Raw genomic sequence first — 26,469 nt, 5'->3', positions numbered from 1 at the left:
ATACTTAATAGGAGCTCAAAGACATACTTCGAAAGATATGAGAGGAATGACATATACGGTTAGGAAGGCATGAATCGGGCTAGGGTGAGTAATTTTGGGTTATGTTGAACCATTGGTCCTTGCAAAGGACATGACACATAGACCTTCATTGGCAAGCATTCGGTTCACTTAATATACTCTTTTATACAGGGTATACCAACTCAACAACTGAGTAGACATGAGCAACATTTCCAGTATGAGTATCTTGCAGATACAAAACAAGACACAGGCAGAGAGAGTGAGAGTGAGAGAGAGAGCGTAACTACTTCTAAGAGAGATAAGAGCAAAAGAGTTGCTCTTGCCTCTCAACTGGTAAGTTTCTCGTTTATCAGCTGCTTTAACGGTACTTGAGTACTCTTAAGATATTATTCGAGTTATTGTTTACCAAAAAAATTAATAAGATTAACCATGTGGGAACAGTTTTTTTTTTTTAATTTCATTCATTTTTCAAAATTAAATTTATGGTTAAATGGCATCCGCTTAATTAGAACTCAACTTAACTAGGTCAAATGAAATATGAGAGATATTTGCCTTGACTTGGCTTAAATCTGTAATAATAGTTTTTTTTCACTGATATGTATGTACATATGTATGTACATCGAAAAAGGTGCAGGCCAAAAACAGAAGAAGAAAAAAAATTAAGTATAGAACATAAACTTTAATAATCTGCTGTCATGGTCAATTAATCAACCTCAAGCTCAACGACACTTTGTGGGGGCCAAGGGGTAATGTCATAGTCTGTGTGTGTACGTGTGTGTTGCGTGCAAGAGTAATTAAGCTTAAACCGCCTAAAGTACATATAAACTATATATGGAACAGCAGAGTTAATGAATTCAATTACAGTATTACATTAATTAAAATTATCACAACTCACCATATAACATTTTCCATTTTCTTAAAAAAAAATTAAAGGGGGAAAAGCAAGTAAAAAGGTCAATTATGGCGGCATTTCATTATTATAAAAAGAAATGTTGGAAAATTATGAATAAATATGAATACATATATGCAGACGAGTGCCAATTAGGAACGGATACTTATATGAAACGGCAGCAGCATATGAGCAACATGTGTTCCAAGGGTCCGGGTATAGGATAAGATGAGCCACGCAGGTGCCGCACTCAAAAAAAAAACTATTCAATTTACTCGAGTGCCCCCGCAAGACAAGGTCGTGAGCAACACTTTCATTTTCCTATGGAGAAAGATCATCTCGAATTGGCTACGAGAAGGAAGGGAGGGGAGGGTAAAAGATAAATATTGCATTGCGTTTCCGGTGTATCCGGACTGCTATTTATATTCCTTTATATTTATATCTTATCTTTGACGGCAGCAGCACACATCAGTTAAACCCCTCATGAGGGTGTAGTGACAAAAACAAATATTATCGGTCTACTATTACAGTCTGGCGAAAGGGAAGTGGTAATAAATGAGAATAAAAAGAAACATGACTTTTATAGTTTTATTTTTCTGTAAGATAAGAACTTTCAAATGAGTATTTTCTTTTTCTTTTGCAAAATGAATTATATTCCTAGTATTATTCATAATATTATTGTGGCTTGAAACAATTTGAAATCTTATCAACCGTTAAATTTCATGTTATCGATTAATTTAATTTTGATTGCGATTGCCTGTCAATAGTTTTTCCAGCCCTGTGTATAAAAACTTGCCAAGAAAATTGAGAAAAAAACAAAAAATGCCTGAAACCGATGTAAATAAAATGAAAGTGGCCGACTTAAAGCGCGAGTTGAAGTTGCGCGGTCTGCCGGTTAATGGAAATAAAAACGAACTGGCTGACCGGCTGCAAACAGCGCTACTGGAAGGCAGTCTCTCGTTGGAAGATAGCGCCATTAACGACGACGCGCTAGATGGAGACGATGACGTTTTGTTGACCGACGAGGACGAGCACAAGCTACTGCTGGACGAACATGAAGATGAGCTGCTTAAGAGCCCGGTACCCACATCGGCAACATTGCTGCAACTGGGCACGGATAAGGCGGAACTGGAGTCGCCCTCGAGCGTCAAGAAAATTGTGCTGAAAAGGACAAACTCCCAATTGGTGACAGCAGCTGGAACCGCCGGTGCAGCTAACACATCGGCAATCATATCTAAGGAAAATGCCGCACCAGAAGCTAAACCTAATGAAGAGAAACCAGCAGCCTCTGATGCCACAAAGACGGATGAGACTCCCACCAAAACGAACCACAAACCTATCGTAATTGGACGCAGCTCCGCATCGAGTGCCGATACAAATAAGAAACTCAGTGAACTGAGCATTCAGGAACGTTTGGCTTTACGTGCCAAGAAATTTGGCATCACCGAATCGGCGGTTACGGCTGTAGCAACGGCCATTAATAAATCATCAAGCGCTTCTATTGTGTCCAATAAGGGCAACAAGGAAACAGATGAAGAGCAGAAAGAGGCATTAAAGCGACGAGCTGAACGGTTCGGTTGCGTGGTTCCCGAGAAGACATCTAAAACAGCAACCGATGATCGTCTACAAAAGCGCAAGGAACGATTTGGTCTAGCAACCGAATCTTCAGTAGCATCAACCGGTGCAGCAACAAAAGCAGCTAATACCAACTATTCCGAGAAAGCACTGGCGCGCTTGGAACGGTTTAAGACAACGTCCACAACTCCGTCGACCGCAACTCCTACCACAATAGCTGGAACCAAGTAGTAGGACTAGAGATTCCGACAATCAGAATATTATATTGCATAAGCAAAACCATATTGTAGGAATTAAGCCATCCGCATCAGCAATAGTTAAGCAACATTTAACTAAACGAATAAAAAAAAAATGAAAATATTGAATCAAATAAACTAGAAATATCTCTCTGCACATGTTTATACCTTTACTTTACACTACACCTTATCGTTAAAAGAATTGCAGATCAGATATATGTATATGTAAGTGTATTCTGGGATTTTGTATAATTTTATTTGTTTTCAATTTATTTGCTTAAAAAATACATGAATTGCGTCATCTGCTGGTTTTGTTTTTGTTTTTTGGAAAATGGAACGTCAGTTATACGTCTATGTTAATGGTTATCTCGCTCTTTCAATGGAACCACTTAGTATCTATATGTTAGGGGGGTATGTCTTAAAAGTAAGATACTTTAATGCTGCGACCATCCAGACGCGAACCATCCATGAGTCCTGGAAAATAATAAAACCAGTTAAAGTGTGTAAGAAAGGACAATCAATTAAATTACTAACCGACGGCAAGCTCGGCATCACGCTCTTTGAAGAAACGAACTACTCCCACATCGTTGCCACGAATTTCGGCAAATTTAACATCGCCAATTTCACGGAATTTGTCGCGCAATGTCTGCCAGGTGCATGACATGGGCACATTTTTGATGATAATGGTGTCCGATTTGCGGCCACCTGCTCCGGAATTGCCGACACCGACATTGGAATTTCCGCCGACTCCACCACCAACACCGCCACCGCCGCCTCCTCCAAACATATCCAAATTGTTGCCGGTATTGTAGTCATTATTGTCTCCACCGCCGCCACCACCACCAATGCCTCCAACGCCGCCGCCATTACCAGAGCTGCTGTATGCATTGTAGCCCACATTGCCGGAAACTCCTCCAACACCGCCGCCGCTGTAATTGTTTCCTCCGCCAGAGCTATAGTTGTTGCCGCCGCCTACGCCAGATCCACCGCTGCTATAATTGTTAGTTAGACCCGCATTGGAGCCAGACATGGCATCATCATTGCCAGCAGCATTACCCAAATTTAAACCCAAAGTATTAAGGGAAGAGGTAAGCAGGGGATTGGATAGGGCGGCCCCCAAATTGCCCAAACCGACAACAGCAGCCAAATTGCTAGTATTCAGATTATTAAGATTCAATCCACCGCCGCCAACACCACCACCGGCCTGATTGCCAAGATTGGGCTTCTGAACTGGAGCCACTGGCGATGGCTGAACCGCTGTATTCTGGCCAAACATAACACCACCGAGATTACTCAAAAGATTGCTAGAGTTGCTGACACCCACACCCAATTGACCACCACCAGCTGCTCCTCCTAGCTGAGCGTTCTGTCCCAGCAATTGACTTTGATTGCGACCACCGCCATTGGGTAAATTATGGGCAACATCCTTTAATGGCTCACCATTGGGTCCGAGACCAATGCCTACACCACCCAATCCCTCAGGCAACTTGAGTCCCTCACTCTTATCGGGAATCCGATCCAAACGCACAGTCATACGGCGATCGTAGAGCATTTGACGATCCAACATGGAAATGGCCTGAACAGCTTCCACTGGATGATCGTACTCGATCACAGCAAAGCCACGACTATTGCCCTCCTTATCAAGGGATAGATCCATGCTCTGTACTTTGCCAGCCAACTTGAAGACCTGCTTGAGCTTCTTACTGTCCACCTTGTAATCCAGCTGCGAGGGTAGCACAAAGAGAAAGACAAAATGTAATAAGTATTAATTAAAAAATGTAATACAAAAGGACATGTGCCCACGGAGCGACGCGAACTACAAATTTTGACACTTCTGCATAGAGAAACTACCTTCAGGGCAAAACTAGAACACAGATCAGAATTTGATTTTTCGGGGAATCACACGACGCTGTTTCTTGAAATTCTGCCCTAGAAACTTGGAACTGTTTCATATTTATAACCCATTGCTTGATGTGGCTAAAAGGAAGGGGGTAAAGAGATAAGACTAGGAAGAAGACAATCAAGCAGCTTAAATCTCAAAGAGCCTGACACCAATCTTCGGCTATGGCCGAAATATCTTCATTTCCTTGCAATAATCAGTAGTCACCGTATTAACAGCAAAATATATTGAACCAACATTTTGCTATAGACAAATTAAAGAAATACCTTGCAATGGGAAGCCTCTGAAAGACAATCGGACACGGATAAAAACCACTCGGCCAAATCTATTAAAATCTCTTTAAAAAGGATTTTTTAATCTTTAAAAAATCTACGCAAATAAAGAATTTGGGATTTAGAGGGTTAACAATTTTTAAGGTCTTTTTTGACGAGTTTCAAATTAATTGGATAAAATTATTAATAATTATCAAAGCTTCAAGCGATATCTCTATCCCAACATGATAATTGATGCAAATTTCTCAAAGCATAAATTAATCACTTAAAAACTTTTAGCAGATCTAGTTTCGATTTCAAATTAAGGACTTCATCTGATGATAAAAGAATTCATCACAGACTTTACTTATGGGTTATAAATACAAAACAGCAAAAGGAGCAGCAGCAACCCAATACAAATATAATAAAAATCAAAATACCTTAATTGTATATAATAAATAGGTAATTTGGATAGATAAGATATAAAAATGATGAGGAACCAGGCCAAGGAAGGTGCGCCTGAGCCACAGCCACAGCCTTAGCCAACTTACACACATTTTGATAGAATTTTAGTTTTAAAAATGAATTGTACATTCAATATACTCACATTAGCAACAAAAACCTTATTATGCAAAGGTCCACTTATGCCAAGACTCTCCAAAAACGAAGAAGAAAGCCCATACAAATTGTAATTCGACGAATTATTATAATCATTTGACATCATGTTAAAATTATTACGCCCAGATCTAGAAAAAGAGAAGCCAGAAGAAGATCCAGAGAGAGAGAAAACAAACAAAATAGATAAACTTCAACTACAACAGGATTACGAAACATTACGAGATTCCCAATCAAGACAGAGAAAGAGACTTGATCCACTTTTATCCTGCAATCATATCATCTTCATAGAAAAAAAATCTCATTTGTCCGACTACGAAGAAATCGCCACCCAAATTTAAGCTACAAATTCATACATCAAGATCTTTGTTCTTTCCTTCATCATAAAGTGATCTAACAAATGGTTTACGCCTTCATTCCGATATCACAGCTACATATGTACATATGATCCAATTGAAACATTCTCCTAGCAGTACCGATGATGACTCCGCAGAAATAAAAGTATCTGAAAACGAGTTCCTTAAATCTTTCTAAGTTCATCGAATGGTGGATAATTATACAAAATATAAGCCCAAATGGTATTCGAACTCTATTTTATACAAACAAGAATATTCTGTTCTTTTTGGGAATCAAATTGCAGGGTCGATCGACTAATATTCACTTCTACTTAGAATCCTTAGTATTTTAAGGGTGGACAAATCATTGGTATCAAAATAATAATAGCCTATTAAAGCTCGGAACTTTCAATTCGCTGTTGTACACTTTTCTTCAAATGGATCAACTTAAGCCAAATCAACAAGAGAGATCAAAGACGTTCATATGATTAGCAAAACAAACTGAGCTCGACAATGATGTGAGATTAGAAAAATCTTTTAAACGAAATGTTTGAGAACAATTTACAATACTCTTATCCTCGAGTAAACGATCACATTAAACTCAACGTAAAGATGATTTATATACCTTTCTCTCCTACCCCATAGACGACCGAGCATATCTAACGCGATTTATGCCTGCTTTAGAAGAATATGACCAAAGAATTGTTTGAAATCTGAAAATCTACATCCCCATTAAAATTCAATACTCACAATCGGTCATCATCGCGACGTGAAAAGCCACGATCACGATCATCCAAATGGTCGCGACCGCCACCATTGCCGCCGCCTCCGCCACCATTGCCGCCGCCGCCGCCACCAGCACCATCGCGCACAATTCGGCCATATTGATCACGTTGCTCGCCATGATCTTCCTTCACTACCAATTCACGGCCGTTGACCTCATAACGATTCATTTTCTCCATGGCCTTTTGCACATTCTCGGGGTCCTTGAACTCCACAATGCCGCAACCGCGTGCCTTGCCGCTCTCATCGTGGAATAGTTGCACATACTCAATGGAACCAACAATGCGACGGAATAGATCCTTCAGATCTTGCCAACGATAGTCGTAAGGAATGTTCGAAATATATACGCGGCAATTGCGTCTTTCTCGGCTTCTGTCCCGGCCATTACCGCCGGCGCCTGCTCCACCGGCATTGCCAGCACCTCCACCGGCATTACCATTGCCGTCAGCGTCCGAGAAACGAGATCCACGTGCTCCTCGTCCACGGCGATCGCGTTCTTTTTCACGATTTTCAATCGCATTGTTGCTATCCATGTTCATTGTTTTGCTATGCCCTGAAATTTTACACATTGTATTTTTCTCTATCTTTTTTTTCTGTCTCGCATTTTTCGGCGTCACAAAGAAAAAAAATGGCGGCTATTTGCAAAAGCAAAATTTCATGGCCAGTTATTTGTTACTTCTACAAACCTATTTCCGCCTGCGATGCTTTTAATGCAACCGAACCTTTATATTTTATACTCTTGTCAAAATTATGCAATTTAAGTTGTTAAAACGTAAAAAATCAATAAAATATAATAGACGACACGCCGTGCAAGGTTTTCCACAATAGTGTTCAGAAGCGGTAATCGTGCAGTGTTGCAAAACTTCGACTGTAATTATTTCGATGCATCGATAGGCGACTCTGTGATCGAAAAGTTATTTAAATTATGGCGCCAATCTGGTCATAAATTTTAATTAAATCCATGATATTAACTTGAGGTTTTACCAGTAGAGTGATAATTGTAGTGCATTTAATAAGAAATCCCATTTGTGCATTTACTAAACCACAAAATCGTTAATTCTTTAATCAAAAACACAAAATAAAGCCAAGAAATGCCAGATTTGTGAATATTACAAGGCTTTGTTTCTATTTTACAGCCACATAGTGGATAGAACCAAACATGTGTTTGTTTTGTTTGTTAAAAACTACTTAATATAAAAAATCATTAGTGTTCCCGACTGCAGGTTCATGATGTTAATTAACGCTGGCCGTCAATCCCCAGAAAGATCCGTTTTAGTCCAAATTAACCATTTTTGCGAAATGAAAGATTTGGATGGATTTTGTGGGATTTCTTTTCGTTTTTATAAGTTTTTATTAAAAAATTAATAATTTGTGGTTCATCAATAGGCGTCACACGTTACAATTTATTCAATTACTGTGGCTTCCTACGGAACGAGCAGCCTGCAAAAAAGAAAAGGAATAAAGTTATTAAATATACTTAAAAATTTCATTACCAGGAGAAAATTGACATATCGCTTATGAATTGTACAGAAGGCATTACATTTATAGCCTTGTCTGGAGTTAGATATGTATATCCGACTTCGACTTAATGATATTGTTAAGCGATAATATCAACAATCCTTTGAATTTTTGTTGGTAAGATTGACACAAACCTTCTGTCAGCTTGGCGCGTCCTCCAGTAGGCTGGCACAGAATGGTGGCGCAACCAGCACAGACCACAACGCCCTGTGCATGACTGAACACGGTTGTGATACGATAGCAACCAGGGCACTTCACATCCATGAAGTAAGAGTTGGGGTGCTGGACCAAACGCTTCAGCTTGTGCTTGCGCTTCTCCTCAGCGGGCAGAGGGTGCAGTAAATCTTTTGCTAGCTAAAACCAAAGTTTAAAACTCATTATTACATATTGATAAGCCAAATAACAACAAATACTGCGAGATGACCAGTAAAAATTTGCCAATGCTAAATGCCAATTTATAGGTTATGTTTTAACGAATAGTTAATTCATATAATTCATAAATTTCACAATTATTGTAATATATTCTGTGCCCCCACAAACGAATCGGGCACATGCGTGGCTAACACACACACATACACATTCACAATAAGCCACAGCTCGCCAGACATATTTGCGGACTACATCAATTTTTTGCGCTTTAATGCTTTTCTTCACAGCAAACACAAGCTTTGCAGACACTACGCACTTCAGCGATTAGTAATAGACACTTTTGGCATGGGCATTCGCAAATTTTCCTTGTTTAAAAGCCATTTTTTGCATAATTTTTCACCCACCGGCATGTTTTTTCTTTCACAGCTAACACGGAAAAGGAAGTTAGCCAAGCCGAATTGCAGCCAACTTAACTTAGTAGGAATGTGGCTAAAAAATACCAAATTCGGAAAGCTGGCAGCTCTTTCCGAATTCTCTGGCAACACTGACTGCAACAGATGTTTGTTCACAAAAGTGGCAGCACTGTTTGCGCCTTTTCTTGTTTTTTTCATAATAACTTAGATTGATTATAACTTTAAATTCGTAAAATGCCTGCATTAAATGAACCCGACCATACCATTAGTTTCAATGAGTCGATTACTTGCTATGAAATATGCAAAAATGATTTCGCCTACAATCTCCTGTGCGTAGCTCACAATAAGCATTTGTCTTTGTTGGTATTGGGTATGCCGGTAAGTTTTAAAAATGCTTATATTAAACACAGCATAATGTTTATATTTGAAACTCTCGTGTGGTGTGGTGTGCAGGAGGAAACCGGCGAATTCGGGTATAATCAATTGCAGGCTGTGGCCATCAGCGATGTCGATGACAGGTGTGTCCAAGCTCTGGCTTTCTCACCGGACACGACGCTAAACTTTACCCCAAACAATGTGGAAATTTGTGCGGCCATTGAGAGCAATCTGAAAATATATCGCACTGATCTAAGCCAGCATAATTCTGTGCAGGTTTTAAACGGTCACAGCGACTATATCAATGATGTGTCCTGGGTGTGCGAGGGTGAATTTCTAGCCTCGGTTAGCGATGATTTTACCTGTAAATTTTGGAACCTTAAAGGAAATGCCGAGAATGTTATTACGTTCTGTCTATCATCAGCTGGCATGTCAATTAAATCTCACATGGAGGATCCAAACAAAGTCCTGGTAGCCGAAAAGAGAGGTAATTGCTAATGAATATTAAGCTTGACTAGATTCACACATCAATTAATTCTATTGTAGGTGTAATTCATCTTTACAACATACGGACCAAGCAGACAATAGTTTCAGTTGAGTCTCCAAAATTTCCTTTAATGTCGGCGGATTGGGCTCCCAATAATCGTCTTTTTGTTACTGCTCTGGCTGGTGGTGACATCGTAACCTGGGATCTCAGCCGCCCCATTACCGCTATCGATGTCAAGCAAGTCCACGAGGATGGTGGTCGTGTTGTGCGCTTTGCTCCTGGCAGTTCGGATTTGGTTGTGGCCAGTATTGGTCGTCCGGATTTGACTTTGAAAGTTTTTGCAGCTAAATCATTGGTACCGCTTGTAGAGGCATCTCTGAAAACATATGCTGGTTTGGCGTGGCATCAACGGCTGCCCTATATAACAGCTGCCTCAGATAGAAAGTTGCATTTCTGGAAAGTGCAAATTAAGTAATTTTTCACAAAAATAAAGTTAATGAAATTTATTTTTGGGCCTTGTATAAAAATCCTTATAAAAAAATCCGAATTCGATAGTTTGTTGGCGGGAGTTGCCACTTAGTTATTTTATAATGGTTGCTTTGAATTTAATATCGATTTATGTTGAAGTAATCGAATTATCCCAGACTTCGGTGTTGTTTTTCATTCTCTGCATTTTTTCTTAAACATATAAGTTTTTAATATTGAGTTTACATTCAAAAATGGGTACGAAACGTCGTCACATCGAGGACGAATTGTCTCGCTTTGAGGCGGAAATTTCCAAGCCGCCAGCGCGAAACCTTTTTGTGCCCAACCAAGTGCGACCCGTCATAGCTGCAAATACGTATAACAATGTCCAGCAAAAATTGCAGCACCCCGTACGGTTAAAAAAAAACAACAAAATAGGAAAAGGCGCCTAACTTTTGTTTTATCAATTCTAGACATCTTCTGGCGGTGCACGTCTAACAGTGCCTCCTCCACCGATGCCGCCAGCACCCTCCTTCATGTCTACATTTGTGCCCACAGGCTCCGCAGGTCCAGCCAAGCCCATTGTGGCGACTCCAGTGGTACTAAGCAGCGCTCCGAAGTTGTATCAATGTCGGCAGTCTGTGCATGTGCCGACTGTAGCTGCGCCAGCCACCTCCATCGATATCAATGCCATTCAATTTGATGTAACGCAGAAGCTGAAGAAACTCAAGGCCGAGAAGTCTGGTCCCAATCCGATAGCCGAGGAGGCCATTAAAGCAGCTCGTGCTTCATCCGCCCTGCAGTCATTTCAGACCACCGAACGCAAGAAAAAGGATCGAAAAACTGTGCGCATAGCCGGTGGCACTGTGTGGGAAGATTCCTCTCTGGCAGATTGGCCAGATGATGATTTTCGCATATTTTGCGGTGATCTTGGAAACGATGTCAACGATGAGGTACTCACACGCACTTTTAACAAATTCCCTTCATTTCAAAGGGCGCGCGTGATCCGTGATAAACGCACGGGCAAGAGTAAAGGATTCGGTTTCGTCAGTTTCCGTGAACCAGCAGATTTCATACGTGCCATGAAGGAAATGGATGGTCGTTATGTGGGCAGTCGTCCCATTAAGCTGAGGAAAAGCACTTGGCGGCAACGCAGTCTCGATGTGGTCAAAAAGAAAGAGCGCGAAAAGCAAGTCCTTTTACAGGCGTTTAATTCAATGAATTAAGCCCATGTCACGAAGATCTTTAGGCTAGTTTTGGTCAACGTTTCGTATAGCTCAAATTATACTATTAGAATTGACGAATTAAAATGTACTTTTAGCAAAGAAACAGAAAATTTGATTTCTATTCTATTATTTAATTTCATGACATAATTGAATTCTTTAAACATTTTAGCCACAAATTAAATGTAGGTTCTTCCATAAATCTGACCAGAAATGAATTTACAAAACTTTATTAAACATAATTGGTCTAAAAGGTTTAGGTCATATTATTTCAAGTTCCTGATGTGCCGGAACTGAGAATAACACAGATAAAACAAGCATATATAATATCTTAAACCATACACATAAGTTTATACTAATTCTTTCTATCCTGATCCCATTTGGTAAAGCATCTTGTTCTTTATTGAAATTGGTAATTGACGGAAAACCTGAATTGATTTAAAGATAGTTGCTTTAATTATTTTCTTAACTAACTGCTAGAAAGGTTTCTATTCAACTCGTCCAAACATAATTTATGGCTTCATACTAGTACAAGCGAAAAAGCATAAATCTATCTGATAGTGTCCTACTCAATTGAATGGCAGACTTAATGTAGTCGCATAAATAACAAAAGCCACGCCCTCTATTAAAAATACAGCCCTGCTGTGTGCTACACCATTTTACGATTAATAATATATGTATAGATAACAGGAATACAGCTTCGATTTCGATTTTGTCGATTAATTGACTATATATATAATACATAAAGATTTTTCTCTTAGCTACTTTATCATATTACCCACTAAGTAAAGGCCTCTTAAGCATATCTCCATTCTCATCATCTCCATGATGCTCCTCTTGTATGTTGTACTTTTCCTGTTGATTAAAGTGATGTTTTGAGGTTTGAGGCCAACGATTTAGTGGTATACCAGCTTCTGGACTAAATATTGATGGATAATATTGTCTATAGCTGATATAACCTGCAATAAGACCGATGACACCGCCTACAGTCACATCCTGCCAATGATGATGATAGTCACATGTCCGACTAATGGCCACCAAAGCAGCAATTATGAAGGGCACAATTGAAATTAATTGACGCCAGGTATGACCTCGTCCACGCACATCAAAGGCATGTAGCTTGGCCCCCACATAGTAGGCTATAAAACCAAAACTGGCAAAGGCAACTGTAAACAAAATTTCAAAATAGTTTGTTAAAACGTTGGAAAATATTTCTGGTGACTTTGTTTTGTTTGTTTTTTTCTTACAGGATGAATGACCACTGGGAAAACTTTTGCGTCCTTCATTGATATCACTAAATCGGCCAGTACAATTAAAATCCAATATAGAACTACCGGTAATTGTCTCATTTAAGACCATTATCCCATCAGGAAAACATCGATAGAAATAATCTGGTCTTGGTCGTCCCACAGTGACCTTAAGCAAGCTTGTTGGTATGGCATTTAGGCACAATGCCAACGTCCAGGACCAACTGGCCGCCCGAAAATCTCTCCTATTTTTCGTCCAAGCTAAGAAAAATAATGTCACCAGAAAAGGGGCGGCTATAACCCAGAATAATAACACTTCACCCTTAACAAAATCGGGTCTTCTAGGATTCTTATATAACCATAACTCTTCGGCATGGATTTCTCTTTTGAAAGCGGTCATTGTCTCCAATTTACTAAAAGCAAAAGGGTATAGTTAAGCATTATTAAATAAGTTTAAGGATTATGTTTATTATCACTCACATAAAGATTAAGACAATTGTTATGCGTGCGACAACGTCTACAAGATCGCTAATCTTCTCATATGTGATACTGGTGTGGTCCGTTGCCTTCTTGCCCTTTATGGGCTGGGCCACATCACTTTCTGTTTCCAGATGTAATTCATTTCGCCACATTCCGTTGCCGTTGCCGTTTTGAACTGCTCCATAGTCTTCTGCTGAACTTTCGCTCTGGCTTCGCCTATGATGGGTGGAAGACTTGAGGCGTGAGGCAGCACTTAATGATGACATGTTTGTCACTTGGGTATTGTCAAGGTTTTGATTATGTTGGGTTCTATTCGATTTTGATCGACTTGTTGCCTAAATAATTGATAACATGATAAAGATTAGAACTATTAGCAGTCATTATGCCCTACCTAAGCGAGTTCAGTAATTAGTTAAGAACGAGCATTTTAGTTATGAGGTCATTCCATCTAATGAGCATTAGCATGAGTGTTCGTTCTTTAATTTATGAGAATTATTCAAGGGTTAATTGCAGTGGAGATAAGTATGAATCATATGAGTGTGGATTTTTGAAAGAGTATTTCTTTTCCGGCTCGTCTTGACGGATACAATAACTGGCCAAATCTATTGTATAAAATTGCCGCCGATAAGATACATAAATACGTCAACATGTGGTTGAGCATGAAAGTCATTATTTGCCAGCTAATCGTTATAGCCAAGTTCAAATTCGAATAGAAATGTTAACAATTTTGGTATTTGCTGCACACCTGATGAGTCTCTTTGGCATTGGGCTCAAGTGATGAAGATTTGCGACTACGTATACTATCCATCTTTTCATTGACCGATCCCCCGTAACCACTTCGACTTTGGCTCTGTCAATATCAAATATATGTATATACAATTTGTTGTAACTCTCGAGATTTTCATCGACTTGTTGCTTTTTCACATGCAAGTGTTTTTCGTTTTAACTGATTACACCAACTGGCTGTTTGATGCTAATTGCCAGGGCTTTTTTATAAACTTTCTCTAATCTCTGGCGACAAAATAAACAATGCTCATAGAGACGCGTCTCCTCTCCATATGCCGTGCTTTTTCTCTCTAACTGAGCCTGTGACATCAACAACAACAGCTGTTGCAGTGGCTTTAGATTTCGTTTCAGTAACACATTTACCTGCTATTTGGTCAACATGTTGTTCCAACTTTTAAAAAGCGAAATACATATAATATATAATTAAACATTTACTCTGCTCTGTTTAAATCAATTTTTTGGCTACCGTAGCAACACACTCACACTCAGTTTTTTTTTGCAAATGTTTCTAGCAGTGCTGGCTGTTTAGCTTGTTTTTGGCTACTAATTAAAATAGAGGTATTTACTTGTGCACTACTTAAAACACGATTACGTAAACTTTTGTAAAAATGGTAGTCAATTTTCTCATTTAAATGATTTTTCTCTACAAAACTATTAATGTTTTATTATTGTTTCAAATTTAGCGGCGTTTTATGGTATTTTCTAGTGATCTAGTATTTTTATGTTAGACTGGCAGCACTGAAAACTAACCAGCAGGCGATTAGTTTAAATATAACGGCAATTGCTTAAGTCAGTCTGGCATCATTAAGAAACACATATTAGTGGCAACTCTGGAGTTTTTTGGCGGTAGCGTGATTAAATTGTTTGGTGCTTTGTGCAAAATCTTATAATATAATTAGCCGATGGAACAATGAGCGATAGCGAGGAGTATTATTCGGAAGAAGAGGATGTTGTGATAAGTGCTTCTACTTCAGGTAATCATACAATATCCTTATTAGCCTCGAAATTTAAAATTTTCTATTTCCATTAAGGACGCTCGAGTCGTTCTTCTCGCTATGGTGGCTCCGCTGCAGGTAAATCCTCTCATGGCCGTTATAGCAATGTTACAGTGGAAGACACCGAGTCTGACGAGGATGTCGTGCAACCAGGTCGACGCCTTCAACAAAAAGGGAAACCAAGACAAGTAATTGAATCAACTAGCGAAGATGAGGAAGAAGATGCTCGTGCGTTCTCGCCGCGCACGCGTATGAGCATAACTGGTGTAAGGCCTCAAGATCTCGATGATGATTCTAGTGAAATAGAGTACAGTGGAGCTGATGGGGAGGGTGAGCAACCAGATGAGCCAGAAGCGGATGAAGAGGAGGAAGACGCAGCCGCTGCTCGTTACCGTCAGGCCACTGATAATAATGGAGCTGCGGGTCTTTTGCCTCGTTATACCACACAGTTTGTCAACCAAATGGAGTCAAACAATCTGCACTCTACTCTCTTTGGAGATGCTTTGGAAGTTGATGTGGAGGAATCATCATCTCGTAATAATTCTGCTGGCAGTGATGTGATGATTGTAAGCAACCGCCAGCCACTTATAGAAATATCTAGCACTGAAGATGATGATAGCATTGGCAAAGAGAATAGATCTGGGCCGCCGTTTGCGTCGCGTTCAACGCGCCATTATTCACCACGTAGTAGTGCTGGAGCGTCTGTGGTAAAGGTCTCCAAAAATCTTGTTCAACCGACTATTCAAATGGCTTTAAAGCAAAGAACTTCACCAGTGCCATCTGCCCCAAGACGATCACGTATAAAAAGCGAAGATCAGCTTGTGGCAAAGCCCATTTACCAAGAAGAAATCCGCAAACTTAACGAACTGAAAGTCCAGCTGAATGATGCCGTAAAGTTATATCAAAACGTGTCCCACAAGTTGCCAGATAAAGGCTATCAGATGAGAAACCGTATAGCTAGCTTGCGTGAGAGCATAGAAAAGCAAGACAAATTCGTACAAGGATTAAACGTAGAGAAAGTAACACCGAAAAAGGTTACAAAGCCTACGGTTGTAGCACCTGCTCGAAAGTCAAATCAAAATGAATGTCCAGACTGGGATGAATTATCGGCGGCAGTGAATCAGATACAGCCCAAGTATACTGGAGCTCAAGGCTTGGCCACATTCAACACACAAAAGGCCCTAACTGTGGATGCATTAAAGGTAAGTTCTTGGTTAATCCGGTTACCGAAAGACATAAATTTATTATGATGAAACTGAACGGATATCTGAGTTACTGGCTTTTTCATTGATAAATTCCTGGCACGAGTTACTGTGCGGAGTTCGATCACAAGAAGTAACCAAGTCAAGATTACAAATTCACATCCTGATCGGTTATAATCAAGAGGGACTTTTTATGCCGTATTCATGTCTCATAATATATTCTTTTGTTGTTGCAGGATTTGCATGGCTCACTTAAGGGTTGTCCAGCGGAAAATGTCATGGCCGATGATCCGCAGGGCTTGAAGGTTCAATTAATGGGACATCAAAAGCATGCGCTCGCCTGGTTGGCCTGGCGTGAAAGTCAAAGTCCACGTGGTGGTATTCTGGCAGATGATATGGGTCTGGGAAAGACTTTAACTATGATATCCTCTGTGCTAGCGTGCAAAAATCGGCAGGACGCTAGAGGTGATGCTGGCTCAGAAAGCGAGAGTGATGATGATACTGGCAATAAGCGAAAGAGCACAGGAGGTTGGACTTCGAAGGGGCGCAAAGATTGTAAGATACACACCAAAAACACAACCACATTAAGGATGATTAATTTTTTAATCTTTCTCCGCCCATCTTTCTCATAATTTAGATCACAAAGGTGGCACTTTAGTGGTCTGTCCAGCCAGTTTGCTACGCCAATGGGAGGGTGAAGTGGAATCAAAAGTATCTCGCCATCGTCTAACTGTTTGTGTGCATCATGGCAATAATCGTGAAACGAAGTCCAAACACTTACGTACCTATGACCTCGTGGTGACCACTTATCAGATTGTAGCTCGTGAACAGAAGGCCAGTGGCGCTCTGTTCGGTATGAAATGGCGCCGCATAATCCTGGACGAAGCTCATGTTGTGCGCAATCATAAAGCTCAAACATCGATTGCTGTTAGTGCCCTACGTGCCAAATACCGTTGGGCCCTAACCGGAACTCCCATTCAGAACAAGGAACTCGATGTCTATGCTTTGCTGAAGTTTTTGCGTTGTTCGCCATTCGATGATTTGGCAACTTGGAAGAAATGGATTGATAACAAAAGTGCTGGTGGCCAGAATCGTTTGAATCTTCTAATGAAATCTTTGATGTTGCGACGCACCAAAGCCCAATTACAACTGGATGGAAAATTAAATAATCTACCACAAAAAGAGTTGCGATTGATTGAAATAACTCTTGATAAAGATGAAATGAATGTATATCAAAAGGTATTAACCTATTCGAGGACCTTGTTTGCCCAATTCCTGTTCCAGCGTTCGGAAAAAGATAGCGATATGAATTTTATTAGCGATGCTAATAAACCAACATATAATCAAATTAAAGATCCCAATGGTGCTTACTACAAAATGCATCAAAAGTTTGCCAAAATGGCTGGCAGCAAAAAGGAGGTAAAGTCCCATGATATTTTGGTGCTATTGCTACGTCTTCGACAGATTTGCTGCCATCCTGGCTTAATTGATTCGGTGAGTTGTGGACTACATAGTCCAAACGTAAATTGTAAGGTGTTGTTTGATCACTTTTATTGCCCTTCCTATTCAAATTTCATTATGCCAATTATATATTCCCCTAGATGCTGGAGGATAACGGCTCTGATAAAATGGCAAATAATAGCAGCGAAGAGGATTCACCGGAAATTGATTTATTGGCTCAACTCAATAAATTGGCCATTACAGACACTTCCAATTCATCAAATCGCTCTGGTCGCGGTAGTCGGGGCAGTCGCAGTAGCCGTGGCGGTGCTGATGACGAACATGATGATGATGGCCCACCTTTGCGTGGCGATGAGGCGCGCATTGCTAAAGCGTCCAGTAATGTGCTAAAGCGAAATAATCCGGTCTTTAATTTAAAGAGACCATCTTCCAAGATGCTCAAAATTATTGAAATACTCAAGACATCGATATTTAGAGGCAAATCGAATGATAAGGCCATTATTGTCTCACAGTGGACAGGCGTCTTGGACATTTTGAGAGATCACTTAGAGAAAGATAAGTTTGATACTTTATCACTGAACGGAACGATTCCAGTAAAAAGTCGTCAGGATATTGTCAATCAATTCAATGATCCACGCAATCCAAAACGTATTCTATTGCTTTCCCTAACCGCTGGCGGCGTGGGCTTAAATCTAATTGGGGCCAATCATTTATTGTTATTGGATCTACATTGGAATCCACAGTTAGAATGTCAGGCACAGGATCGTATTTATCGAGTAGGTCAGAAAAAGGATGTAGTCATCTATAAATTCATGTGCCTGGAAACTGTGGAAGAGCGTATCAAGGCTCTACAAGATCGTAAACTAGAATTAGCCGAAGGTGTATTGACCGGAGCCAAGGTTAGCACCAAACTCACCATTGATGATCTCAAGGGTCTGTTTGGTATGTAATATTCCACTCTTTTATTCAAGCTAAGTTAATCAAGTTAGAGTTCATCAAGTTTGCCTTCAATGAATTTAAGTATTTTAAATTGTTCCCATTTTATGTTCTTTTCGAAACAGTTTTCGTATTTTATTTTCTGTTCTATTTCGTTTAATTTATTGAGTAGATGATATATACAAAAGTTCCAACTACAATTTGAATAGCATAACATTTTTGGTTAATTTAATATTAAATTCTTACTTAATCTGATATATATATCTAAAACTTATTTTTCTATATGCCAATGTTAAATCAGTTCTCATTTAAAAATTAAAAGAAAAAAAAGAAAAAAATAAGAAAATATGAAAAATTTCATTTAAAGTTTAAAATTATAATCATAATGGATACTAAAACTGCATTTACTTGGCAGCGCACAGCCCACAGAAACAATGGATATAAATTGGAGATAAATAATATAGATTATATATGTATTTATGTACCTTACTTATGTATGCAAGCTGATGATAATCTCGATATCCGTAAATATCTATATATATATATATGAATATTTTAAACAGATTTCATTTAATTTTGTCTAGCAATTAGACATAGCTTAAAGCTTGCAAATGTATCTCTAATATTATTTTTAAATCAATTTTGTTAAGATCCTTACATTTCAGAGTCAAAGAAAAAAAAAAAACGAGCATTGAAGCGAATAATATATGTATATATAAATATTTGTCATATCAACTATACAACATGAAATGAAAATGTTTCTGTTGTCAAGAAGAAAAATATAATTTTAATTTGCATTTACATTTTACATTGTCGTTCCAATTGAATTTTGTATTTAATACACAAATTGTCGATGATATAGAATTTTCTTTCGACTTCAGTGTGAAAAATTAAACTTTTTACCTTTCAAACATTTTTCAATCCAATACTAATCATAATATTAATATGAAAATATAGATTTGTGGTCTCTTCATTTCATGTTGTATGTATGAATTGGGAACATTTTTAGGAAAACTTTGATGACATTTAATTTTTTGTTTAAGCTAGTTTCTAATTTCAATTTAAATTTTTTTCTACATATTTTTAAACACGCTACAACGATTAAGTATTCAGAACGACCCACAAATATTTGGGTTTTTATTTTTGTTTAGTTTTATCAACGAGTTTCTTATTTTCCACAGTTATATATTTCACTTTTATAAATTCTGTTTATTTGTTTTGTTTTTTTCTATAATTTTCTGTTGAGATCAATTTGAATATATATATATATATTTTTTTTTTCAATTTTGGGGGAGTAAAATATATTTTACACTTTTGTTGGATGTAAGTTAAATTTGATATATAAATTAAGCATAGTGAAAAATCAATCAATAAATTTATTGAGTTATGAATGGTTAAACAATCAATCAATATTATTAATAAACTTAGTGATTGATTGATTGTTACACTTAATAAATTAATAAATTTATTGATTGATTGTTTCACTTAAGTGAATAATTGCATATATACATAATTGATAATATATATGTATATATATTATATGTGAGTGTATTAATATTATATAACATTTATCCAGTGGCTTTAACATGGGGTAGCTCCAACTATTAATTGATTAATTAATTAGTATGCATATTTTTTGGTGCTATTTTAATTATCGCTGTGGGAAAAATAAATGAAAGAGAATTAAGTTGACATATATATATATATATTTCTTTGTTAATATAAAATGCCAAGTATTGGCAATATTCTTAAGCTCAATTGCAATGTAGTAATGGGCGCATGAAAAAAATAGCAAAGGTAAAATAAAAGCACACCCCGGTCCACCATATGGGGTGACCATAGTCTCGAGCTTAAGCCATAAAACTCATTAAAATCATTGTAATGTCTGTCAGCCAAAAGGCAAGGCTCATGGCACAAGGCTATCCTCAAATCCATCCTCCTTTGGGGCTTGTTTAGTTAGTTACCTGGTTCCTTTTGCGCTCGTAAAAGCAAATTTTATGGCCAGACTCAAAGAGTCTTGAAGTTGACCAAGAAAGCAGCTGGAGTTTTTGCTGTCTTTCTGTTTTTTTTCATTGTTTTTTCGTTTTTTTTTTATTGTTTATAACGCAAAATGTGATTTTTATGAGGCATTTTAAGATAATGCCTCCAGATCCTATACTGGTCCGGGCTGTTCGTGAATTCGTTTTGCCTGATTTCTAATTGTCGCAGTCGAACTAATTTGAGCTCAAGCGAACATTGAAAACCACTCATCGTCTTCAGTATCCAATATCATAAGCATCAATTGAAATCCCTATATATACACTGCATATAATATAGTCTTTTCGGCACGTTCATTTCCCTCGGTTTGTCGCATTAATCTCAAGTACTCTACAGAAAAATATGTAAATTTAAGTCTTTTGTTTTTTAATACTCTTTCATCCTGAACGTTGCTTGTGTTTCAAGTATGCATTTAAAAAACTAATTAACTCAAATAAAAGACTCTTCTAAATTGTCCAAAGGGCGTTCTCCCCTTGTTCTCTATCGTATTATTTGTTTGTTTCTTCAAATCTTTGTAAATATGTTATTATTTTTAATAGCTTTGAAGGCCTATTATATTTTCAATGTTGGCTATTACTACTCAAGTGCCAATATATAAATAAATTTCATTATTTTTGTAACCATTCTGAAAACATGTAGCCCTCGCAGGAGATTTTAAGATGTTTTCTGTGGCGTTTAATTCTATTAGCGCTATGTGATTTTTAATTAATTGATTTATTATAATATTTTAAAATGGAAGGATATAGGTGTGTATCCTGTAAAAATTCTTGCGCTTTATTGATTGTTTGTTCTTCGAACCGTTCACCAGTAACTAAGTTCATTTTGTGTTAGTTTTCCTTAAAGGAGCGAGGATTAATATAAAAAAATAATTATAACGAATTTACACGAAGGCCAAAACCATTTGAAAATTAATTTTAAAAGATAGAATGTAGCAAGTTTACAATCGTGAGAAACCTAACTCGTGTTTAAAGAGGACGAAATTCCGGTCAGATGTAATATAATAATAGGTTCTTTTGTGGATTAATCATGTGCTTTAAGATTGCTCTGATTCTCTGATTCTCTTTCAAGGATAAGAATGATACATTTATTAGAGGAAACAAAATACCTGATATACATATCTCTTTAGTGTTTATGAAAAAGTATAATACAAAACCTAGAGTGATAGATTTCTGAGTTATCGAATTCGAAGTAACATTTTATGAGAAGTATGAAAGAGATCAAAAGAAACTAAAGAAAACAGATTACTGTTGGACAAGGGGTTTTCTTATATTATTCTGTATATATGATATCTTAATAGAATTTTGATGAGAATTGTTTTCCGTTTTATTCGAAGAGTATCTGCACTTCGTTTTAAAAAGAGCCTATTTCCACCCTCATTTTGTTTATTCGCTTGGCTCGCTCGCCTCAGCTCGTAATTTTTATGATCCGCACAAAAATTTCCACAGAACCAGAGAGGAAAAAAACAAAAAACAGAAATAAGAAGGAATAGTAGCTGTAGCTGAAAATGATTCGCGACGTCGAAGACGACGACTTAGCATCTTGTTGGATGTGTGTCCATGTATGTATGTATGACTTCTATATTGAAATATATACATCAACGCAAAACATATTGTTTATTTTTTAATAATGCGTGTCCACTAAAAAGAAGAGCGTAACGCGGTATCATAAAACACAAGAAGAACGAGAACATGAAGACGATGGCGAAGGCGAACCTCCAAAGCAAACCAAACCCAATCCAACCCTACTTAGTTCAATCCAACAACACGCAAAGGGGGGAGGGGGCCCAAAGAATAATAAACACGAACCAAAAAATATCGTATCGTATGGAAATGGCAAATGAAAATGAAAATGGGAATGGGAATGAAAGAAGAATGAATGAATGGTGCGATGAAATTTGAGCAACGTAAGCCGAAACCTTGAAGAAACTCGCCTCGCCTCAGCTCAGCTCAAGTCGCAAAACTATAATAATTTGGTTTTATTTTGTTATTTTTATGGCATTTATTATGGTTGCCTCCGCTCTCCCATATAACGGAGACGGATTTTGAATTTGTTTTTTTAAGTGTGTATGTTTGAGAGTTTTGTTTAACGACACGACTCAGCGGAAATTAGAAATCAACGGATATTGTTGGACAACAATAATCATCAACAAAAAAACACAGTATCTTGAAAATAATTTATAAATGTTTATTACCGAAATGTGAAGATGTTGACAAAATAACAGACAAAGTTGCCTTTCAACAAAAGTTTCAATTACTGAATTATTAAAACGATGAAATGGCTAACTTTTGATATGCAAACTTTTGAAACCGAAAATAAAAGTAAATAAATATAGGCTAGTGTTTCTTTTTTGTTTTTTTAATCTTTTGACTTCTGAAAATTAATGACACTGCTTAATTTTGTAATGAGTGTGAATTTATCAATAATATTCAAAAATCTTCAGAAATTACTCCTAGTGGACAAAGGTTTTTGTAAATTAAACTCCCTGGTTTGTTAAAAAACATAATTAAAAGCAAGAATTTGACGTTTTTCAGCAAACATTCGGTTGAATTCTTCTACTTATTTCATTCTTTCTAATAGCAAAGAGTATTACTCATTCGACGTGTGGTTCATTTAAGTACATTTAAGTTCACTCTTTTTGCTCTCTAGTTCACTCTGCTCTCTCTCTCTCTCTCTTTCTGTGTTGCCACTACAATTGCTCTCTTCTTGGCCCTGTTCGAGCTCATTTCGGATGCTGGGCCAGGCGTGTTGCCTTTAATCAAATCAATTTCGCTGCATAGTTTTATGTTTACAATTTAAGTTGAATGGTTCTACCCCGCACACAGACCCAACCAACCAACGTGTGCCACCCGGGCACTTCGACTTCCACAAGTAGTTTTCATTTCCGGAAGGATAGATGTCGAGTGGAAGGCTGGGTTAGCAAGGAGGATGGTTCGCCTGCATTTCCGGGCAGCTCACGAAAGTATGCAATGGCTTTTTCATCATTTGCTCTGATGGCTGCTTCTGTTGCTGCTGCTGCTGCTGCAACAAAAGCTTTGGCCAAATGAAAAACAATTCCTTTTTGCCAGCAGCTTCTTTACTTGCCCCCCATTTCTACCTCCAGTTTCATCTTTACCTTTCCCTCTAGCCTTCATACTTTTGTACTGACAATTGAAGGTTGTTGTTGTTTTTGTTGTTGCTGCTGCTGTTGATGTTGCTTAATTCTGAAGAGGCAAAGTGTTAAATTTCTCGAGTTGAAATTTTTGTTTATATTTGGCATTTTGTTGCTCTTGCTCGTTTGTTTTTTTATTTTAATTAAAAAATAAGTGAACAAATCAAGTGGCGCCAGCACAAGGTCTTGTGTTTCTTAGAGGTTTCTGGTTTCCTTAAGGAATAAAATTAGAAACAAAACAGAAAAAAACTGAAAAATATTATCACAAATGAACATCAAAACTTTCCTTTGAAACGAAACCAGAACAGAGCTGAGAATAGAGCACAGAACTCAAATTTTATTTTACGATTTTATGACGATACCCCTCGCCGGGCCGTAACTTCACCCCCCCACCCCGTGGCTTTTCCTCGGTCACAGCATATAGACCAGCACCCAGAGACATGACAACACTTTAGAATGCATATTTCAATGTCTGCTGAGACCAAAAAGGTAATAAAAAATATTCGTATTTGCGAAAAATGGCATCTAAATCTTCGTCTCTAGAAATTGTTCTCCCCTATTGCCCCCTACACTACCCGCTCCAGCCACCCCCTCAACATTTGTTTCCTTCGTTCGATTGTTTGTCTGTGCGCCCTTTCGGCACATTAAAAAAAAAGACACACACACACAGAGAAAGAAAGAAGCAAACCTCAACTCACCTCAAAGTGAGAGAGACGAAGACGATGGCGACTCTTCAGTTTTTATGAGAGTCTGCATCATAAAAATGAAACGCACATGAAAATATTCGCGTATTTTTAAGCCTAGAACTTATGTATATACATACATAAGTAAGTATATCTCTTTCTTTCTATCCTCGTTTTATTTTTTTTCTTTTCACTCTTCTGCAATTAAATTTTTCCACAAGGCAACTACAAAGTCAAAAGATCTGTTTTGGCCACGCCAAAGGGTCATCAAACTTATTAGAAAAATAAGAGAGAGAGAGAGAAATAAAAGCGAAACACAACAAAAAAAGTGTGTATTAAAACAGGGAATCAACAATTATTCAACTTGAAACTTGCCAAAACCCATAAAAGACCGAAAACTTTACGAGCCTTTTTCAGGGAGTCCTGCAAGCGTTTCATTTTGTTTCATTTCAAAGGAGGACGACATGGGCATTCAGTTTGTGAGGGTTTTCTATTATTTGAAAAGCGGGGCAGAGAGTCTTGAATAACTTAATTATGAGAGTTTTTAATATATTAATTTAAATTAATGATTTAAAACTTAAACTAAAATGTGAATCTCTTATTCGTTAACAACTTTCCGACAAAGATAATATTTGTTATCCTAAAGACAAACAGATTAATATTTAATACAAAATTTAAAAAGGCTCTGAGGGAAACCCCCCTTAAAAATACGTCACTGGATAAACTGAACTATATCCTTTTTGCCCGGCACTTCTATTTCGTTATATCGTGGTAAATGTTTCCCCTCAACTCGCTACTTTTCCTCCCTCTCCTTGTCTTTTATATACTTTACTTTTCCCTATTGTGTTTATTCGCTTTGGCAATAAATGAATAAGTTTCCACTTTTACGATATTTTGTTTTCATTTCCCACACACTGAAACCAACCCACACACACACACATGAGAGAACACACCTTTGACAAATACTATTATCAACCTATGTATATTATACAATTTTCTTAGTTGAAAGTAGATTTCAAAAATAAATTTCTGTACAAATTTTGGCAACAGAATATGCAAAGTGACATATTTTGGTGACAGAAAACTAATAAATTGCCGTTTAAACAATTTTATAGGGCAATAAAATATATTCTTGACGCATAACTGACAAATTGGTTGACAATTTAATACAAATTTCTAATAATTTAAAATATTTGGATTGAAATAAAGGCCAAGATCTTGAAAAATGTGGGAAATAGTATTCTTTTCAAGCAGATAGGTCAATATGGAGTGAATATTAAATACAAATGATAAACGAAAAGTAATTGGTATTTTAGACTAGAATTAAAGTTAGATTTTAGTGGCAAGTTCTACTTACACAAAGAGCACAGCTGCCGCTGCAGCTGCTGCCACAGCGGCAGCAACATTTCTATACTACGTGGCTGTTGAGCTGACCAAATGTTGATGATAGGCAGAAGCTCCAGCTCCTGCACCGCCATTACTGCTGCTATGTGCCGGAGGTGGTGGCGGTGGGGTTGTGGGCGTGGTTGATCGTGAGCGTTGCCGAGAATGCGGATGTTGTTGTTGCTGATGCTGCGACTGCGGCTGCTGATGATGAGGATGATGATGATGATGATGATGATTGTTATGATGACTCGCTGACGATGATGATGATGAGGTTAACGCAGTGGTCAATGTGCTGACCATTGCTGTGGGCGAGGCAGCTGAATGAACACCATTGCTGCTACTGCTACTGGGACTTGCTTGCTGTTGTTTTGTTGATGTTGCTCCAGTCGTGCCACCATCACTCGGACTATTCGGACTCGAACGGCTCAATGCTATTGGCTCCGGTGTGGGTGGACGAATTTGGGTCAATGGCAGATGGGTGAAGTGTGTGCCATAACGTCCTTGTTCGATGCTCGGATAGGTTAGGTACATGGAGGCCCCGTTAACCAGAGCCATTGGTGTGTAGTAGTTGTAATAGATTTGCGCTACAATACGATTGATTTCTATACGCGCTATGGGTAAACGATTAGAAAAACAATTAGTTAAATAGAAAATAA

General features: G+C 38.0%; 8 protein-coding genes across 10 annotated transcripts in view; 4 read left to right on the top strand and 4 right to left on the bottom strand.

Annotated features, from left to right (window-relative positions):
• The first annotated feature begins 1,670 nt into the window (after positions 1–1,670).
• On the top strand, positions 1,671–3,023 carry LOC137584410 (uncharacterized). Its single transcript, XM_068299789.1, has one exon. It carries the CDS (start codon positions 1,730–1,732, stop codon positions 2,711–2,713), a length of 984 nt encoding a protein of 327 aa, XP_068155890.1. The 5' UTR covers positions 1,671–1,729; the 3' UTR covers positions 2,714–3,023.
• rump (rumpelstiltskin) lies at positions 2,953–7,443 on the bottom strand. Of its 2 annotated transcripts, XM_068299787.1 has the most exons (5): positions 7,289–7,443; positions 6,570–7,155; positions 5,477–5,615; positions 3,253–4,441; positions 2,953–3,192 (listed from the first exon to the last, which is right to left on the bottom strand). In XM_068299787.1, exons 2-5 carry the CDS (start codon positions 7,139–7,141, stop codon positions 3,137–3,139), a joined length of 1,956 nt encoding a protein of 651 aa, XP_068155888.1. In that variant the 5' UTR covers positions 7,142–7,155; positions 7,289–7,443; the 3' UTR covers positions 2,953–3,136. The 2 variants fall into 2 exon arrangements, with proteins under 2 accessions (XP_068155888.1, XP_068155889.1); XM_068299788.1 differs by lacking the exons at positions 2,953–3,192; positions 5,477–5,615 and having other exon boundaries at positions 4,178–4,441.
• A 192-nt stretch (positions 7,444–7,635) lies between these two features.
• Positions 7,636–9,039, bottom strand: RpS27 (ribosomal protein S27). The gene is made up of 3 exons (XM_068299519.1): positions 8,894–9,039; positions 8,255–8,474; positions 7,636–8,042 (listed from the first exon to the last, which is right to left on the bottom strand). The coding sequence occupies exons 1-3, from the start codon at positions 8,897–8,899 to the stop codon at positions 8,014–8,016; spliced, it is 255 nt and encodes an 84-aa protein (XP_068155620.1). The 5' UTR covers positions 8,900–9,039; the 3' UTR covers positions 7,636–8,013.
• A 15-nt stretch (positions 9,040–9,054) lies between these two features.
• Nup37 (nuclear pore complex protein Nup37) lies at positions 9,055–10,270 on the top strand. The gene is made up of 3 exons (XM_068299517.1): positions 9,055–9,280; positions 9,356–9,764; positions 9,824–10,270. The coding sequence occupies exons 1-3, from the start codon at positions 9,137–9,139 to the stop codon at positions 10,237–10,239; spliced, it is 969 nt and encodes a 322-aa protein (XP_068155618.1). The 5' UTR covers positions 9,055–9,136; the 3' UTR covers positions 10,240–10,270.
• A 115-nt stretch (positions 10,271–10,385) lies between these two features.
• Positions 10,386–11,565, top strand: LOC137584229 (RNA-binding protein 42). The gene is made up of 2 exons (XM_068299518.1): positions 10,386–10,639; positions 10,703–11,565. Exons 1-2 carry the CDS (start codon positions 10,484–10,486, stop codon positions 11,453–11,455), a joined length of 909 nt encoding a protein of 302 aa, XP_068155619.1. The 5' UTR covers positions 10,386–10,483; the 3' UTR covers positions 11,456–11,565.
• Positions 11,566–11,694: 129 nt separating this feature from the next.
• LOC137584226 (phospholipid phosphatase 5) lies at positions 11,695–14,465 on the bottom strand. 2 transcript variants are annotated; one of them, XM_068299516.1, is made up of 4 exons: positions 14,329–14,465; positions 13,180–13,514; positions 12,700–13,112; positions 11,695–12,618 (listed from the first exon to the last, which is right to left on the bottom strand). In XM_068299516.1, the coding sequence occupies exons 2-4, from the start codon at positions 13,443–13,445 to the stop codon at positions 12,227–12,229; spliced, it is 1,071 nt and encodes a 356-aa protein (XP_068155617.1). In that variant the 5' UTR covers positions 13,446–13,514; positions 14,329–14,465; the 3' UTR covers positions 11,695–12,226. The 2 variants fall into 2 exon arrangements, with proteins under 2 accessions (XP_068155617.1, XP_068155616.1); XM_068299515.1 differs by lacking the exon at positions 14,329–14,465 and adding an exon at positions 13,925–14,212.
• A 315-nt stretch (positions 14,466–14,780) lies between these two features.
• lds (lodestar) lies at positions 14,781–19,057 on the top strand. Its single transcript, XM_068300635.1, has 5 exons — positions 14,781–14,939; positions 14,997–16,162; positions 16,399–16,717; positions 16,800–17,656; positions 17,764–19,057. The coding sequence occupies exons 1-5, from the start codon at positions 14,876–14,878 to the stop codon at positions 18,571–18,573; spliced, it is 3,216 nt and encodes a 1,071-aa protein (XP_068156736.1). The 5' UTR covers positions 14,781–14,875; the 3' UTR covers positions 18,574–19,057.
• Positions 19,058–20,109: 1,052 nt separating this feature from the next.
• dsx (doublesex) overlaps positions 20,110–26,469 on the bottom strand; it is a 44,817-nt gene continuing 38,457 nt past the window's right edge. Inside the window, 2 exon segments of the mRNA XM_068300981.1 lie at positions 20,110–20,216; positions 25,785–26,424. Of these exon segments, the coding sequence (XP_068157082.1) occupies positions 25,841–26,424 (584 nt within the window). The 3' untranslated portion in view covers positions 20,110–20,216; positions 25,785–25,840.

This window comes from Drosophila tropicalis, unplaced genomic scaffold, assembly GCF_018151085.1.
Source record: "Drosophila tropicalis isolate 14030-0801.00 unplaced genomic scaffold, ASM1815108v1 contig_878, whole genome shotgun sequence".
In the NCBI taxonomy this organism is placed as follows: domain Eukaryota; kingdom Metazoa; phylum Arthropoda; class Insecta; order Diptera; family Drosophilidae; genus Drosophila; species Drosophila tropicalis.
Note: the sequence above shows the minus strand (reverse complement) of the source record. Positions and strands in the feature narration are given on the sequence as shown.